This window comes from Branchiostoma lanceolatum, chromosome 10 (genome assembly GCF_035083965.1).
Source record: "Branchiostoma lanceolatum isolate klBraLanc5 chromosome 10, klBraLanc5.hap2, whole genome shotgun sequence".
Taxonomy (NCBI): domain Eukaryota; kingdom Metazoa; phylum Chordata; class Leptocardii; order Amphioxiformes; family Branchiostomatidae; genus Branchiostoma; species Branchiostoma lanceolatum.
The window spans coordinates 2,311,635-2,328,414 of record NC_089731.1 but is presented as its reverse complement, the minus strand read 5'-3'; the positions used below and the strand labels follow the sequence as shown (position 1 = coordinate 2,328,414).

Sequence of the window (16,780 nt, the reverse complement as noted above, 5' to 3'; positions counted from 1 at the left end):
GCGCATCGTATAGAGAGAGATATTGGAAAGGAATAACAACGCAGATCGATAGCATCATTGCCTGGCAAATAACTTGGCTTCCTCCCAAATCAGTAAAACACGCGTACGGTCAGACTTCCCATTACATGTCTAAATTACAGCATTTTCAGCAATTATGACCCCTGGCAGAACTAATCAAGAACGCAAATATATCCTATTTGATCTTAGTTGATCGCAGTAACCAAGGACATAATTTCATTGACATCTGAAGATTAGAACTTATCGGATTGAATAGAAAACTCGATTACGGTTACATATGCACTTTATCGGCTTTTTGACCGAAACATTTACATTCCTCCTGCGTTTTGACCAGCCGACTTAAGCTAAACGAGTATCCACATACGTTTCCATCATTATAAAGAAGCGAGAAGAATACAAATCTGTATACTAGACTAACGTGGTCAAACCGGCTTGAATATCTACTTTTAGAAACGTGCGTGTCTTAAATTTGATGTGAGCCTTCCTTAGCCCAATGCATGGGGACAAACATTTAATGTTTCAATTGATGTTTTGATACCGTATACTTGTATTATGCATTGTTGGGAACCATTCTGAAATGCAAATGTCCATGCTGTACTGACGGAACATGGTTGATTTTCAATTTTTTAATAGAGGCTTTATCTTTTGAAGCCTTTCGCGGACTTCACTAGTCTTTCTTGAGTTTTCCTTTTCAATTCCTTTATCAGAGATTCCCTTTTCTTGACTTTAATCTCCCACGTTTGTGCCTATCGTAGGACCAGTCGAGGCATCTGAATACAGGATCTTGAAGGTCATGAGCGAGGCCATCTTTATTGTGTTCAGGCTTCTATTCTCCTCCTTTCCCCGTGCCCCGGCCATCTGTCTCTCGGGAGTCAAAGGAACCCGTTTACACAACTTCCGCGGACGCTAGACCATCAATCTTGTTGGCAACAGCCGTTGTCGGTCAGTCAGTCCGGACGACTTCATCAAAAAGCCACAAACCATGGCTTCCTCTGTGAACAACGTGAAGCACGTCGCTCCGCACACGGAAGACTCGCGACCGGCGAAGGAAGTCGAGGTACTAAATCATCCCGACCCCGCGATGGCTCGCGCGCTTCGCCCGCGGGAAGCCGCTGTGCTGGTGTGTTTGTTCCTGTCTCTGACGGTCTGTGTGATTTTCGGTGTGATGTTGGCGACTCGAGGCGGCGTCCAGGACGTACGAATCGCTCCTGACGGACGCGTCTGTCTCACAGCCGACTGCATCACCTCTGCAGCACTCCTGCTGGACAGCATGGACGCAACAGTCGACCCCTGCCAGGACTTCTTCCAGTTTTCCTGCGGAGGCTGGCTCCGAGACAATCCCATCCCCCCCGAGCAGAAGCAGTGGGGGGTGGACTCCAAGATGTGGGAAACCAACGAGAAGATACTGAGGAGGCTCCTAGAGACGCCGACTTTGAGAAACTCGACGGAATCGTACGAGCGGAAGGCGAAGGATTTCTTCCAGTCGTGTATGCAGAATGAGGCTAGAGAGCAGGCTTCGGGACGGCCTCTTCTGGAGCTGATGGACCAGCTAGGAGGCTGGGCAGCCTTAGGGAACTGGAGCGAGGCTACCTGGAACTTTAACGACACGTTCACCAAGTTGCACCTGGATCTGAAGGTGGACGCGCTCTTCTTCTTATGGGTGAACTTCGACGATAAGGATTCGACCAAGTACGTCTTCAGGGTGGGTGCATTCTTTCTTCAGATGTTTTTCTGTTGGATTTTCAATAGATCAGAAGAAGCTACACCAACTTGACCAGTGTTGTACGATGTGCTGATGACGTTGATAACACTTTCGATGATAACATGATAACAATTTCCATGATATCTGTCAAAACATCGGAAAGATTTGTAGTGGTAAAATACCCCAACTACTAGCTAGTAGGTATATCTTTGGTAGCTAGTGTTGGTACAATGTCATCTGTTATGGTGAAATGTAGCGGGCAGATCGCATAACAGTATCCTCAACGAGTAAGAAAAACAAGAGACAATAAAGAGAATAGGCCAAACGACAGTTACTCAAGCAACTGGATAACATTTTGAAACAGACGGACAATTCAGATAGCATCCGTTGTCTTTCGTCAGTGACTGGGGATGCTGTCTGAAACGTCTGTTTCAAAATGTTATCCAGTTGCTTGCGTAACTGCCATGTAGCGTATCTTACTACCTGTCTAACATTCATCAAAGTAAAGACAATAGTTTGTTAGATTGAAATTTCATCTGTGTTGGTAGAAGTCATTCTGGAACAAGTTTGAACTGTAATTTCCAACACAAAAAAAGAACTTACCCAATTTTTGACTGCACAGCTCCAGTCTTTGTCAAGGAATGAGGCTTGGGTTAGTCCAATTTTTGTGCTGGAAACTAAAGTTCAAACTTGTTCGAGAATAGTTTGTTAGTTGCTGAGTTTGTGGCGCTCATGACGTCATCGTTTCAGATTGACCAGGGAGGCCTGGGGCTGCCGGACAGGAGTTACTACATCAGCAAGGAGTCACTCAAGGTTGGAGGCGTCTTTTTCTTATTCTTGATGAGCTATTCTAGGGTTGTGGGCAAATATTGGACAAACGGACAGGCAATTACAAGCACACGATCAAATTCACCGGGAGATGACTAAAGGGACGGATTTCAAAGTGGATTCAGAAAAACAATCAATGCAATGTTGTGGTTAGGAATAGTTACAGCATTCTTAGAAACGTTTGCTAAAACATGGCGACGACAACAATGAAAAGTGATATCTAGGCAAACAGAAGGTTCTTTATTTTTTAATATAATAGGTATGAATGTGTTATACATATATACAGGTTTGTTTGTTTGTTTGCAACTTTTGTTTATTCTTGAGAAGCTGAAATCGGCATACGGGCCGCTTTTCATTGAGGTCATGAGGGAAGGGTCAGATAAGATGAAACAGAAATACAGATTACATCATTTAAGTCCTGATAACTCTATCAACATGTATGTCGTGTGCATGTCGACATGCATGATGATTTCCCATTACCAATTAAGACCTTTATCACACAAGGGTGTGGCGAATCACGGTTTCCGCGCACGTTAATTCCTGTCGTTTTGTCGTGTCCGCGTGGTGTAGAGGTCTGCGCACTCTGTCTCTCACCACATCTGGTTCAAAATACGTGGAGCCAGCGGCCCGAGTTCGCGCCCGTGCCTGGACAAGACTGGAAAAGATGCGCATCGTCCTATCGGATGGGGACGTAAAGCCGGCGGCCCCGTGTATGAGAGAGCTTTAGGGCGCCAAACCTCTGCACGTAAAAGAACCCAACACACTTATCGAAAAGAGTAGGGGTGACCCGGTGTGCTTGGTCAAAAAAACGCGAGCCGTAGCGAAGCCGCATTGCAGTACTAGCTAACGAAAAAGCGTCATGCTTAGTCCTCAGTCTGAGGTTCGACTGCTTTACCTTCACCTTAATTTATTTATTTATTTATTGGTTCGGCATGTTGCCAGGGTTACCCAACTAGCCAGAGGCTATTACTACGGGCGAACCCATGTGCGGTCGACTGTAGGTTTTTGGACCATCGCACACCGGGGCATGCCCCTACTCTTTTTCGAAAGGTGTGGTGGGTTCTTTTACGTGCGCGGGGTGTGGCTCTCCCCAAACACGGGACCTCCATTTAACGTCCTATCCGAGGGACGTCCCTAGACAAAGCTAGGTACTCATTTACACCTGAGTGAAGTGAGGGATTTTGTGTTAAGTGCCTTTCCCAAGGGCACAACGTCGGGTGCATGTCCAGACATGTCTGGGGGAGAGCCGGAATCGAACTCGGGCCACGTGGTTTGGCAGCCCTATGCTCTCACCATTACGCCACACCGACGCCAATTCACCTTAATTCCCGTCGCCCTGCAGGTCGTTGACGCGTACCAGAAGCTGATAGCCCGGGTAGTGGAGCTCCTGGGGGCAGACCCGGACTCAGCCAGGGATTCCGCTCAAGACGTCATCAACTTCGAGACAAAACTGGCAGAGGTAAGAACTGGCCCCAGACTTGAGAACATAGACCTTTCTCACGCGGCGGCCATGATAGAATGAAAACGAGGCCGTTGTGGCAAACATTAGACCGATCGTAACTGTCAATCATAATTGCCAGTTAAGCCAATGGTTACCTGATAATTAGAGAATCGACCAATGAGGAAGTGGCTGCATGACCGTCAAATATTTGCATTTCTATGTTTTTATTTTGCATTTCTACGTTTTGACGGAGGAGGGCGGGGACTATGCGATTAGTCAACAAAGCTCTAAATTGCTGCATTTTTTGTTTGCATTACATTAGTTATAATATTGATACTTGGATATCATATTTTAAAACTTAATGTGATTTAGGAGGAAAACGAAATCTGTACATTATTTTTGCTTCTTTGCCTCATTGGCCTCGTCTTCATTCTATCATGTCCGCCGCGTGAGAAAGGTGTATACCTAATATGAAGCAATAGTTATGTTATATCTTATCATGCTGCTGTTTAGATTGTATTTATCGACTGTTTGCTATTGTAGTTTATGTGCTGTGTATTGTTTTGTGTGTGGGCCACGACACCAGCAACAGCTGCCTGTGGCCCACGTGTATTGTACTGTTTGCAATTTCAATAAATCAAATCAAAAATCAAATCAAGAAAGCCCTTAGCTTGGTAAAACATAGAAGAAGAAGAACTTCAGTTGTAACTGGTACAATGTATGGCAAGTTACGAACATGACAGTTGAACTATTGCTAATAGTTAACTAATATAAAGATCTAATCTATGACTAACAGTAGAAATAATCTATCGGATAATGTACATGCTAATGCTCTAGAACAGTACGTTGGTAACTGTGAGTATGCTGTGTTAGGAATGTACAATATTGTCTCGTTTCTACATCAGTTATTGTACCGTTACCCTCATCCACATGCTGTTATACTGTCACGTTAACAATGTCTAAAACTTCATGCTGCGGTGCTAACATATAGTGCGAAACATGTTATATATCAGGCATATTCACCTTTTGTAGGAACCACCTCCCAAACAGACGTCTCTGCTTTTTCTGTTTCGAAGCTTTCGCACCACTGCATACTGCAAAGTGTTTTCAGTACCTTTAAAGCGGTGAACAAAGTAACAAAGAAGAAGTTTATTGCAAATTCATGCCCGTATGCTAATTGCAAGTTGACAACAATGTCGAGGTACAAACATAAAGTAAAACATAAGGCATACATGTGATACAAGATCATACTATATTACTAGTCTACAATAAGTTTCTATATCCATGGTACTAATGCGGGGTTTGATTTCTTCTTTGAAAGCAGTGGAAAATAAGACGTCCCACACTTTCGATGATGAGTGGGTTGGACGATTTCAAAAGGAATATGACTTTCTGTGTATTTCTTAATCTAGAAAAGCTTTCAGAGATTTCAGATACTTTCGTGAATAATCTGTTTCTTTCGACTTCGAATTTAGGACATTCGCAGATAAAATGTATTTCATTTTCCACTGACAATATTGTCACCCACCGCAGTTGACAGTTCCCGAATCCGAACGAAAAGACGTCATCGCGCTGTACAACAACGTCCGGATCCGCGACCTGAGAACTATCGCACCCATGGTACGTAGAACAGTCCAATATCAGCTGTGATCTAGATGTTTGTCTTACATACAATATACATTTATTTAGCCTCTACCAGGCTCTAGACGTGGCTAGAAATCGGTCAAACTGTATTTATCGGCTGGCCGACTCCTCTGGTATGTTACCTCTCTATTTGGCCGATTTCTACTCATTCTAGCCACGTCTGGAGCCTGATAGAGGCTAACATTTAGGCGTCTTTGTGTGTTTATCATAAAGTCTTCACTAAAATGCCATGATTGCTATTTCCTGTGGCAGAAATATGTACACATGTTTTCTTGAAATGTAACGAGGACCCCGGGCTATGTATCTATTTAATTATTTGCAAATGTCACAATACCTTACACTGACTCTCGAGTCAGCGTAGCTGATATTAGAGAGTCAACAGATAGGCACAGATACATAGGTGAAAGTATGTATTTACAAGTTTGATAAAGAATCTTAAGGTCTCATTCATGAGTTTTTTTGCCCCATAGGCTTGCATGTTATAATACGTGTTTTACATGGGCGCGTTCGTAATGAAGATATAGAAAATGTGCCAATGTTATTCATTCTTTGTTGAGAACATTTAACCTAGATCATGTGAAAAAATTGCCAACATTTTCACTACACACAATCTCTTTTTATAGCAATTACAAACTGCACTTAGCTCCACCCCCAAAAAGGCACTTTCCAGCTGTAAGCGCATGGCCGCATCACGTACGATGCCCGGCTGTGTACGTTCGACCTCACGCGCGGCTGCCGAACTTTGCCTGCTAATTTCTTCAGATACAAACAACCTTTCAGCAGTTTGACGCTTGAGATCAGTTGGGCTGGCTAAAAGGGAATTTCCCACCGATATAAACACACGTTCATGCAGCCATTAATTTTTTGGCCACGGATTCTTTTAGGGTACCCACTTGGAGTAATACATGAATGAGACCTTAAGTATGTTGCCAGGGGCAATCTATTTTGTCTATCCACCGATTAAAGTATCAAAGTATAAAAGTATCATAACTTACGTACCAAATGCTCACCACTTCCCTTGATGAAATTTTTGTACATTTCAGATCGACTGGGAGTCGTTTTTCCTCGCCATGATGCCGGACCTGACTTCGTCCGCACGGGTGGTTCTGTACGCCACCGACTACCTAGGGCAGATCTCAACTCTCATCGCAGACACGCCCGCAAGGTGAGCACAACATAGCAACCACCAGGCCTACTAGTCTCTACGGCAGACTAACCACGCCAGCTATAGGGGGAATATTCAAGGGAGTTTTGCCAACGGAGAGATTCGGGGCGGCCGGCGAAATGGATCTTCACTGTGGACTGACTCTACTGGCTAGTTATTTCTTTTTCTGTCGAATTCTACGATCCATACGCCCGTAGGAGGGCCTGGTGGAAGGTAAGGCCTACCAGGGTATGGATTGTAGAATTCGGCAGAAAACGGAATATCTTACAATGAGAGTCGGTCCACGGGACGGTTAAGTTTTCCTAACTGCACCTGCAAATGAAACCCTATGGTGGCCAAACTTCCCCCGCAAATATTCACCCTTAAGCCGGCGTAAGTTAATCTGGTAGAGACTACCTGAGACAGATCTCAACACTCATCGCAGACACGCCCGCAAGGTGGGTACGGTATAGCATGCACCAGGCCTACTAGGGTACGGATCGTAGAATTCAGGAGAAATGGGAACAATTGGCAATGAGAGTCCGTCCTGTTTATTGTGATGAACAGTCGGATCGGTCCAGTGAAGGAAAGAAAAAAACAAGAAAAAATACGATGGATTACAACCTTTAACAATTAACCCTAAAGAAGATCTTCCGCAGGCAGAATACATACAGAGGTTGTACAATGCATTATGGACACAGAGATTATTCAATAGTTCAGAGATACTTTTCACAGTTTACCATGGTCAACCGACCATGAACGTACAATTAAGCTTGTTTTCTATCCCTAAGAAGGAGAATAAACAAGCCAAACTATTTTTACCTCAGATTTGGCAATGGTTGTGGAAATCTAAGACCGTAGGTCAAAAGTGCAAGTCCCGCCTTTCATCAACTAATCGACCGGCACGCAATCGTGGTTCATTCACACTTGTGCGGTACATGGCACGCCTGTCAATTAAGCACTGAGCGCGCCTACCATGTATAAAGAAAACAGAAATAGATAAATGAATAGATGAATAAATTGAGTTGCGTAGTAAGTTTTTTTTTGCTTTAGATAAAGTTTGCGGAGAAAAAGTTGTTATCTACTTCGACCCACCGTTGTGCAGCCTTGTCAACGAACCGAAAAATAACTTATTCGGCTGCAAACTTAACTTAAACCAAAAAGATGTTACTACGCAACACAGTCCACTGTATAAAGAAAACAGAAATAGATAAATAAATAACTCAATAAATATCTAAGTCCGCATGAGTTGTGTATGAACTTTTTGTTTGTTTAAGGTAAAGTTTGCGGAGAAAAGGTTGTTATCTACTTTGACCCACCGTTGTGCAGCCTTGTTATCAAACCGAAAAAAGACTTATTCGGTAGCAAACTTTACCTAAACCAGAGAAATATCAATACGTAACCCATGAATTGAATATACGCACAAGTGTGGGATTTAGAGTACGACGTTACGCTGTCACTACGTGAAATATTATCTTTAAGCAAATGTAAATAATTTGTTAAGCATATGTATAGGCAGAGTTACATGGAAAACATGCACCTTTACGTATACTTTAATGTGTACTTAAAGATTGGATTTCGTGCGGTGTATAATCCACTCTGCTTTGGCCTTGCGGAAAATAGCTGCGGGAATTTCACCAAAGCTTTGAACTTGTCTACAGTCCACATATCAAGCACATGTCCTACATTCTACAAACAGTGGGGACCAGATTCCTGTAATATAACACTAGACATAGATACATGTCATCTGTCATCGAAAAAGCCGACAGGGCGAAACCGGTCTGTCAGGCTGAATTAAAGTTCTAAACGGGAACTATGCGGCTTTAGATGTCTTACTGAGGGATGACTGCGGTGCGATAGATGTCGGTTAGCTTGAGGAATGAGCCCACTCTACTTTATACCAGACATAGATACATCTACTTTCGCATCCCTGTCTGTTTCAGAACGCTGAATAACTACCTCATGTGGCGAGTAGCCGCCAGTTTCGTGACCGATCTAAGCCAACCCTTCAGGAAGGCACTGGAGGAATTCAACAAGGTCCGCTTGTTTGTTTGTTTGTTTGTTTGTTGGCTCTATAACTATCTACATACATCACTCCACATTCTTATAATATTTAAACACAGCTTTATATACTGTTTGTTCAATCTAATTCCTTCTCGCTTCTATTATTTATGATCTCCACTGGCTTTGTATTCTGTTCACCTGTACATGTTATGCATGGGCTCCCTTAAAAATCAGACAAATACGGCTGAAAAAGACTACCCAATATGTATCCAATATTGATTAAGAATATTATCCTTGACTCATTATCACACATATTACAGCAATACGGTCTAACACCTATTTGCATTGTTGCGTTGGTCTTCAACTAAAACAGATATTAATCTAAAATCTTCCGGAGAGGAAACAGAATGTACACTGGAACCGACTACACAACAGAGCTTTTCGATGTTTTTCAGACATTCTGGTAGAATAACTTCCTACTCATACCTTCGCTCTAAAGCTCACTGCTATTGTACTGCTGTCAGCTTGCGGAGGGTACGGCTAGTGAATGGAGTCCCCACGATTAGCTTTCGGCGTCTATTTATTGCCGGGCCGCGGGTTGATGTTAACGCCGACTTAAAAACACCGCGGGGCCCGACCGTGCTTCAAAATAGCCCGAAAGTAAAGACAACAGCCCGTAAACGACCCGGCGGGGCCCCTTTTTTCTAATTGTGACCGAAGCATAACGCTTACTGCTGTTGTATCTTTGCCAGGTGGCGGAGGGCACGGCTGGTGTGACGGAGGAATGGCGGCTGTGTTTACAGGCGGTGGATGAACACATGGGCATGGCTCTGGGGGCCATGTTCGTCAAAGACTCCTTCTCTAAGGAGAGCAAAGAAAAGGTAAGAAGATCACCTAACACGGAGGATCTATCTATGTATCTATATTTATCTTTGTATCCATCTATCGTTGTATCAATCTATCGTTGTATCTTTTTAAGTATCTATGTATCTATCTATCTATCTATCTATCTATCTATCTATCTATCTATCTATCTATCTATCTATCTATCTATCTAGAGAGAGAGAGAGAGAGAGAGAGAGAGAGAGAGAGAGAGAGATCATTTCATACCGCTTGTGTATATCAAGCAGGAACCTTTACGTACCGGCCTGTGTTCCGTCCCTCTCATTGCGTCAGACCTGGCCAGCCGTCAGCCAATCAGATACTGCCCTTCTGCGGATGTTGGAGGGAAAGCTCCCAGCCAATCACGTTGCGTCTTGACCTTAGGCGGCGACGTGATTGGCTGGTGACGGCTGACCAGCGCTATCGTAGCGAGAAGAACGGATCGCAGGCCGATACGCTAGGATCGTTGATTGATAAAGATTTGTAAGCGTCGGACCGGGCATGAGAAAAATGGATATGTAGGACAATAGACTTGTACTGGACCTGGTCACGCGGCTAAAGTTAGTATGAACGATACTGCTTCAGTGAATTGAGAATCTCACTTTCGTAGGTGAGAGAGATTGCCTACGACATCAAACAAGCTTTCGTCTTAAACTTGGCCAAGATAGACTGGATGGACGACATGACAAAGGCGTCTGCCGTCGAGAAGGTAAGAATCAAACTCCAAGTCATCAAGTTTAATCTTTTCTTATTTCAAAGCATGCAGCACATCTGTTTTCCTTCGATCGTCCAGAGATGATGTATATCTTCTATCGGATGTGTTGCTATGGAGTGATTTAAGCAATCTGGCCGTGGTTCGCTCTCGCTTTAGTTCTATCTTTATTATCACATTTTGTATGCCATCTTTTCGAATCCGCTATAGTCTTATACTATTGGTGTAATTGGAGTATCTACATCTTTATTTATTTATTTATTTATTTATTTATTCATTTATTTACCTATTTATCTATTCATTTATCTATTCATCTTAACACATATGGGCAAGTCTCTTCAGCAAAAGAAAGGCTGATTTACAAGAGAGCCCATAGGGGTACAGATAATAGATAAAGCTAATAACATAAAATGATTACTATGTCTAATCTTTATACCATTTGACAGTCGGACCACATGGTGGAGAAGATTGGATATCCAGACTACATCCTGAATAACACCCTGCTGGATGAAAAGTTCACGGAGGTATTTCTAAAAGATAACCTAGAATTGAAATTGCATTGGCGTGTCTCCTGTATTTCTTTTCTGCTCACAAGTATGAATCGCTCTTGAAGATGTAACATCTACTAAAATAACTTTACCAGGGTGTATAATTCCGCCACCCTGAAAATATACGTCCAAACAGATTTCCAACCCAACATCCCCCAGCTTGATGTACACCGTAATATGTAAACTGTGCATACCTGGGGGTGCTGCACCGTGAGATATCTCTCAAAAGACTCAAACCCACTGTTTTCAAAGTGGCGGATTTATGTAACCCGGCGGATTAATGTTAAATGGAGGGTAGTCTTAGTCTTAAAAATACTGGGAAAAACTACTGAAGAGCATCATACCCAGGGTGCACGGCTAAGTGCGGCCGGTGGTGGAAGTGGTGCTCAACAAAACAAAACAAAACAGAACAATGCAAAAAAGTGAAATACATCTTAATTAATGTGTGAAAAATAGTATAAGAGTATAGAGGGTATAGGTTTGTTAACAGACGTTGATTTCCTTTTTTGAAATGCTCCGCAGCTGCGCGTGGGCAGAGACAGTTTTTTCCAGAACCGCGTGAGCGGGATGCGGCACCAGGTGCGGCAGATGCTGGACAAACTGGAGAGGCCGGTGGACAGAACACTGTGGGTCACTGAGGAGACTTGGTTATGATGTGATTTTACTCGTATACCAATACCTATCTGGTGTAGAGACACGACTAGAGCGACTTAATGAGTAACAAGGAAGTTATCATCTAAGAAACCATAAGTTTATAACATGTTTGGGCACTCGTAGACATCAGCCCCTATTCGGCTAATACATGTATGTGTCTATGATTGATAAATGAGTAAACAGATAGATAAAAAAACAATGATGATTAGATTTTGTAACAGAAAAAGAGACCTTTTACCCATACTTTTCTCAAATGTTATTCCATTTGTAGCTGGACGATGCCGCCTCATCTTGTAAATGCTTACTACTGGCCAAACACCAACGAGATGGGTGAGTCCAAATGTCGACATCAAAGCTGAATCTGATTTCACGATTATGATTAAGAACAACTATCCAGAGATTAACAACTCAATGCCTGTTTCTTTCCAAACTAGTCTTCCCTGCCGGCATTCTCCAGAGATCATTCTACGATTCAAAGTTCCCCATGTGAGTATAAAGATCATCATTTTTGGAGTAACAATCATACAGTTGCTGTTGATGAGAATGTGGACTATAGTCTTACCTTAGTTTCTTCGGAAACGTTCCTGTCACACGGCAGTCATCTAAGCAAAATTGTGTTCTGTTCAGGTCGATGAACTTCGGCGGAATCGGCGGAGTGATCGCACACGAGCTGACCCATGGGTACGATGACTGGGGTGAGTTAAAACGATTATCCTACTAACAATAACATCAACTCTGGGTGAGAATTGTGTGTGGCAAGTAAGAAAAAAAACTTACAGAAGAAAACGTGTCTTTCTTAAAAGACCCAATCAACCAAGCTTAAGGTCCTTATATGATGTCCTTGATCGCCCTTCTGGACGTCAAATGATGGGACGCTTTAGTCACGAGTTGAAAGGTATAAGAACGTACATGCATGGAGAAATACGTAATGATCTCAAAATGCCGCAATGTGTTTCACCCTTCTAGCAATTACCTTCTGATGAAGCTAATGCACATTTGGTACTTGTAGCACAATAGGAAAATGACGATCTGTGTGGTTTAACACTGACCGTACTGAGTTCTCCTGTAGCCAACGCAAAGGTAGTGCATTCTTAGGAGGAGAAGGTCAAAACACCAAGTCATTTTTAATAGCTAAGTTCTTTATTCACAACCACATATCAACAAGAGCCGACGTTTCGATGCCGTCATCTTCAACACCTCGCTTCAGTGCACCAGTCAGAATTGCCCAGATGAAGATGACAGACGGTCATCGAAACGTCGGCTGTTGTTAAATATGTGGTTGTGAATAAAGAACTTTGCTATTCAAAATGACTTGCTGTGTTAACCTTCTTGCTCCTGAAGGTTCACCACCTTTGCGTTGGCAGCAGGATAACTCAGCATGGCGAGGGTTAAACCACAGTTTGTCCTTTTCCTATTGTGCTTTGAATGCTAAATGCGCGTAACCTTCAACAGAAGGTAGTAGCTAGAAGGGTACAACACACTGCAGCATTTAAAAATGTTTAGATAACGTGTTCCTCTAGCTATTTGTGATAACTTTGCTATTCAGTCTTTCACCAACCTGACTCATTCACGGATCATTTTCCAGGAGGAAACTACGACAAGGAGGGGAACCTGAAGTCCTGGTGGTCCAACAGTTCCTGGGCGAACTTCACGCATGCGTCACAGTGCGTCATCGACCTGTACAGCAGCTACGTCATCGAGGGCAAACAGGTGGGCAGCTCGGTTGTCGCTGCATTCGACACGTATATCTGGTGTTTGCACTCACGTGACTATGACGTCAGTATTGTCTGCCATGTTGTATGGCTAAATGTGGGAGTTGTGCACCCGATAATGTAATGACTGTATTTCAGATAAATGGCAGATTGACACTTGGAGAAAACATAGCCGACATAGGAGGTCTGAAGCAAGCATACTATGTGAGTACTTAAGACAATTATCACAACCAAGTTATGTATCAGTAGATGCCATACTTTGCGCCTTGTACAGGTGTTGTGCAATAAAGTTATTATTTCATTGATGGATTGCGAAATAAGTCTAGTCATTCTTCAAACACCTTCAGATGTACATTAAAGATTTTGATCCTGTGTATTCCTCTATCAAATCAAAACATCAACCTTTTGTTTTTTACTATAGGGTTATAAGTTATGGAAAAAGATTCACCAGGAGGAGCCTCTACTGCCGGGACTGAACAGAACACACGAAGAAGTGTTCTTCATGTCCTTTGCACAGGTAAAGTTCTATTATGATATAATTGCTTTACTTTGCCAATGGCGGAAGACGTCCGAAGAGTTTAGTATGTATTTCAGTCAGTTTGTGCTTCTTCTCATATTTGGCAGAGATTAATGGCTAATGTGTATATATGTAAATACGTTGCTTTTGGGAACGCACCTATAAGCAGCGGCACCTGTGCTGCAGTGCAATGTGAATCAGTCAGTACTGCTCTGAGGAAGGTGACAGACGGTCACCGAAACGTCGGTTGAATGAATAATTTGGTTGTGTAAAAAGACTCTTTTTATCCAGTGACCTATTACCAATCTGATGAAACTGTTCACGGATAATTAATAGCTAACGTTAGATGCTTCGTTGGTAGCCTGAGTGTCATCTCGTTTCAGTTCCAGGCTCTGCCTTCACCAAACAGAGTTGCAATTGGTGAAGGCAGAGCCTGGAACTGAAACGAGATGACACTCAGGCTGCTTTGTTTGTTGTCTGTCTGCAGAGTTGGTGCATCACGCAGCGTCCGGAGGCGCTAGATGTCATGCTGCTGGTGGATCCACACGCGCCACCAAAGTACAGGTAAGTAGAGCCTCCCTAGGGTAATCTAATCATAAGAGTAACAAGACTCATATTATACAAAATACAAAGTTACTCGACCAACTGGATAGATTTTGTAAACGGCCAGACGTTTCAGACAGCATTCGCTACCTTTATTTATTAGTTCCTGATTGTGTATCTTATTACCTGGATGTTCATCATGATACATTCTTACATTGAACAGATGCTTAACCCCAAATGAATCATATGATCTGCAGTAAACGAGATCTCAAAACCGGAAGTTACGCTGCAGCACCATAGCAAGTCGCTAGGGGCCCCAAAATTAATCATTTCGAGGTCTCACAACGACCTACCCACCAACTAAATGTGAAGACGATCCGGCCAGGCATTCTTGAGCTATCGTGTTGATAGACAGAGCTACACACACGAACGTTTTGCAAAACATAGCCTTCTCGGCGAAGGTAATAAAGATAAGATACGAACGACAGCTACATGTGTGGAAAGGTAACTAACACAGCTTGTTCTCTCCAGGGTAATCGGCAGCGTGACGCAGCTGGCCGAGTTCTCGGAGGCGTTCCACTGTCCGGTCGGCAGTCCCATGAACCCGGTACACAAGTGCTCGGTCTGGTGAAAACCGCCGCAACATACATATTTATTAATAAACTATATAAAAACTATCGGTAAATCTGGTAATAAAATCCAGTTTTCATGACCTCTCAGCCAAAGTAAACTTATAGTTTAGTAATTACATACAGATATCTAAAACGAATTGTATATGACTTCGGAAGAGATGTGGAAAATAAGTTATAGGTCTTGCATCTTATGAGTCTTTTGATGTAAAACAAAATTGTCAGCTTACTTTTTCAGCCCAGGTTTGTCATTTGTTAATCGTGAATGCCAGATAAGTATGATATTAACCTTGTGGATGGATTGAAACATTGGTTTTCGGTCCTACAGTGCTGTGTATATACTCTGCAGTCTGCAAGCTTTGGTCTGGTTGTAAAAATAAGGCTTGAAGGTAATAGGAGACAGCACTGTGTAACAAAACTTCATTCAACGAACTTTATACCGTTTACTAAAACTACCTCAATGATGTCGGTCTGTTTGTTGTTCGCACTCTAACAGTTGCTGCCTCAACGTGAAATACCTACACCTGAAACTATAGTGTACAGTAGGGGTGGGTACCGGTACATAAAATTCAGGTCCGGTCCAGGTCCAGGTCCAGAGGGTCAGGTCCAGGTCCGGACCTGTACCTGTACCTGATTATAGTAGTGTCGCAGTACATCATATTTCGGAGAGCGAGACACACGTAAAAGTCTCCAAACATCATGTCTGGAACGATATAATTTCTTAGGTTTGCACTTTATCTCAAAATTATAACTATACTCTCCTCGCCGTCTGTTTACTCATCCTTTAAGTGTTTCTAGATATGAGCTAACGTCTTCGAAAACGACTCGTTAAATCTGCTGTTTTGTATTTTCTTAGACCAGTTATGTGGCCCCCTGCTGGTAGTCTGGTACTATGAATTTTCTAATCGGTCCATAGGCCGGTCCACTGATTTTTTACGGACCGTTTTCTTGATACATTAAGAAATACCGGTTTTGTACCGGTACACGGTACCGGTACCCACCCCTAGTGTACAGTGCTGTCTGTTAAAGCACATAATGAATAATTGAAAAAAAAAGTTTCGCATATAGTGATTGTGTCTAGCATATCTCACTGGCACAGCATGTAAATAAACTGGCTACAAGAAAAATGACATTTTGGGCGTCAGTGTATTTTTATTTCAATCTTTACAATTTACTATACAATATTTGTGACATTACATTCTCTAGAATCCGAATACAAGTTTTTCACGATCATGTCCATCATGGTTAATGGTACAAGAAAGCATAAGCAGTTGGTAGAATATACACACATTAGTTTGGTATATTTTGAGTTGTTTTTAGTTTCGTTGGACTGAAAGCTTCAAGTTGATTCATGTTATCTATCAAATTCTCATTTCAACAGAGGTCTTACAGATTTCCTGTTACACATATCAAAATATGTCTTCCACAATATTTTCATTTAAGTAGTACTACATAGGTTTAAGTACTTTACATTGTATCAGGATTTACACACTTTCATCATGATTTTGCAAATATACACAAAAATATCATTTTCCACCTTTCTTCAATGTTTCATAGGCTATCATTTTCTTTAGATTCATATTCCAAAATATCCATCTTTAACTGTGGCAAGAGTAAGACATTCTAAGTCTTTCTGACTGCCTTAAAGGGATACAAAATACAACACTGCTAAACTACAGCACTGTGTGAGGACCACCTGCTCATTGTGCCCCCCCCCCCCCTTCTGGTCTCTTAAGATGATATTTCCTGTTGACACAAGGCTTAAGAAACTGTTTACTGTGTTCACCTGTCACCATTTTCTG

At 42.4% G+C, this 16,780-nt stretch overlaps 2 protein-coding genes across 2 annotated transcripts in view; both read left to right on the top strand.

Annotated features, from left to right (window-relative positions):
• Positions 1-16,780, top strand: part of LOC136444123 (U6 snRNA-associated Sm-like protein LSm4) — a 178,407-nt gene that overhangs the window by 66,849 nt on the left and 94,778 nt on the right. The window lies entirely within an intron of this gene.
• LOC136443491 (endothelin-converting enzyme homolog) lies at positions 753-15,320 on the top strand. The gene is made up of 18 exons (XM_066440753.1): positions 753-1,720; positions 2,471-2,533; positions 3,891-4,007; positions 5,523-5,609; positions 6,677-6,798; positions 8,721-8,814; positions 9,534-9,662; positions 10,274-10,372; positions 10,822-10,899; positions 11,446-11,549; positions 11,849-11,907; positions 12,012-12,063; positions 12,205-12,272; positions 13,163-13,287; positions 13,428-13,493; positions 13,711-13,806; positions 14,294-14,370; positions 14,881-15,320. The coding sequence occupies exons 1-18, from the start codon at positions 1,001-1,003 to the stop codon at positions 14,978-14,980; spliced, it is 2,256 nt and encodes a 751-aa protein (XP_066296850.1). The 5' UTR covers positions 753-1,000; the 3' UTR covers positions 14,981-15,320.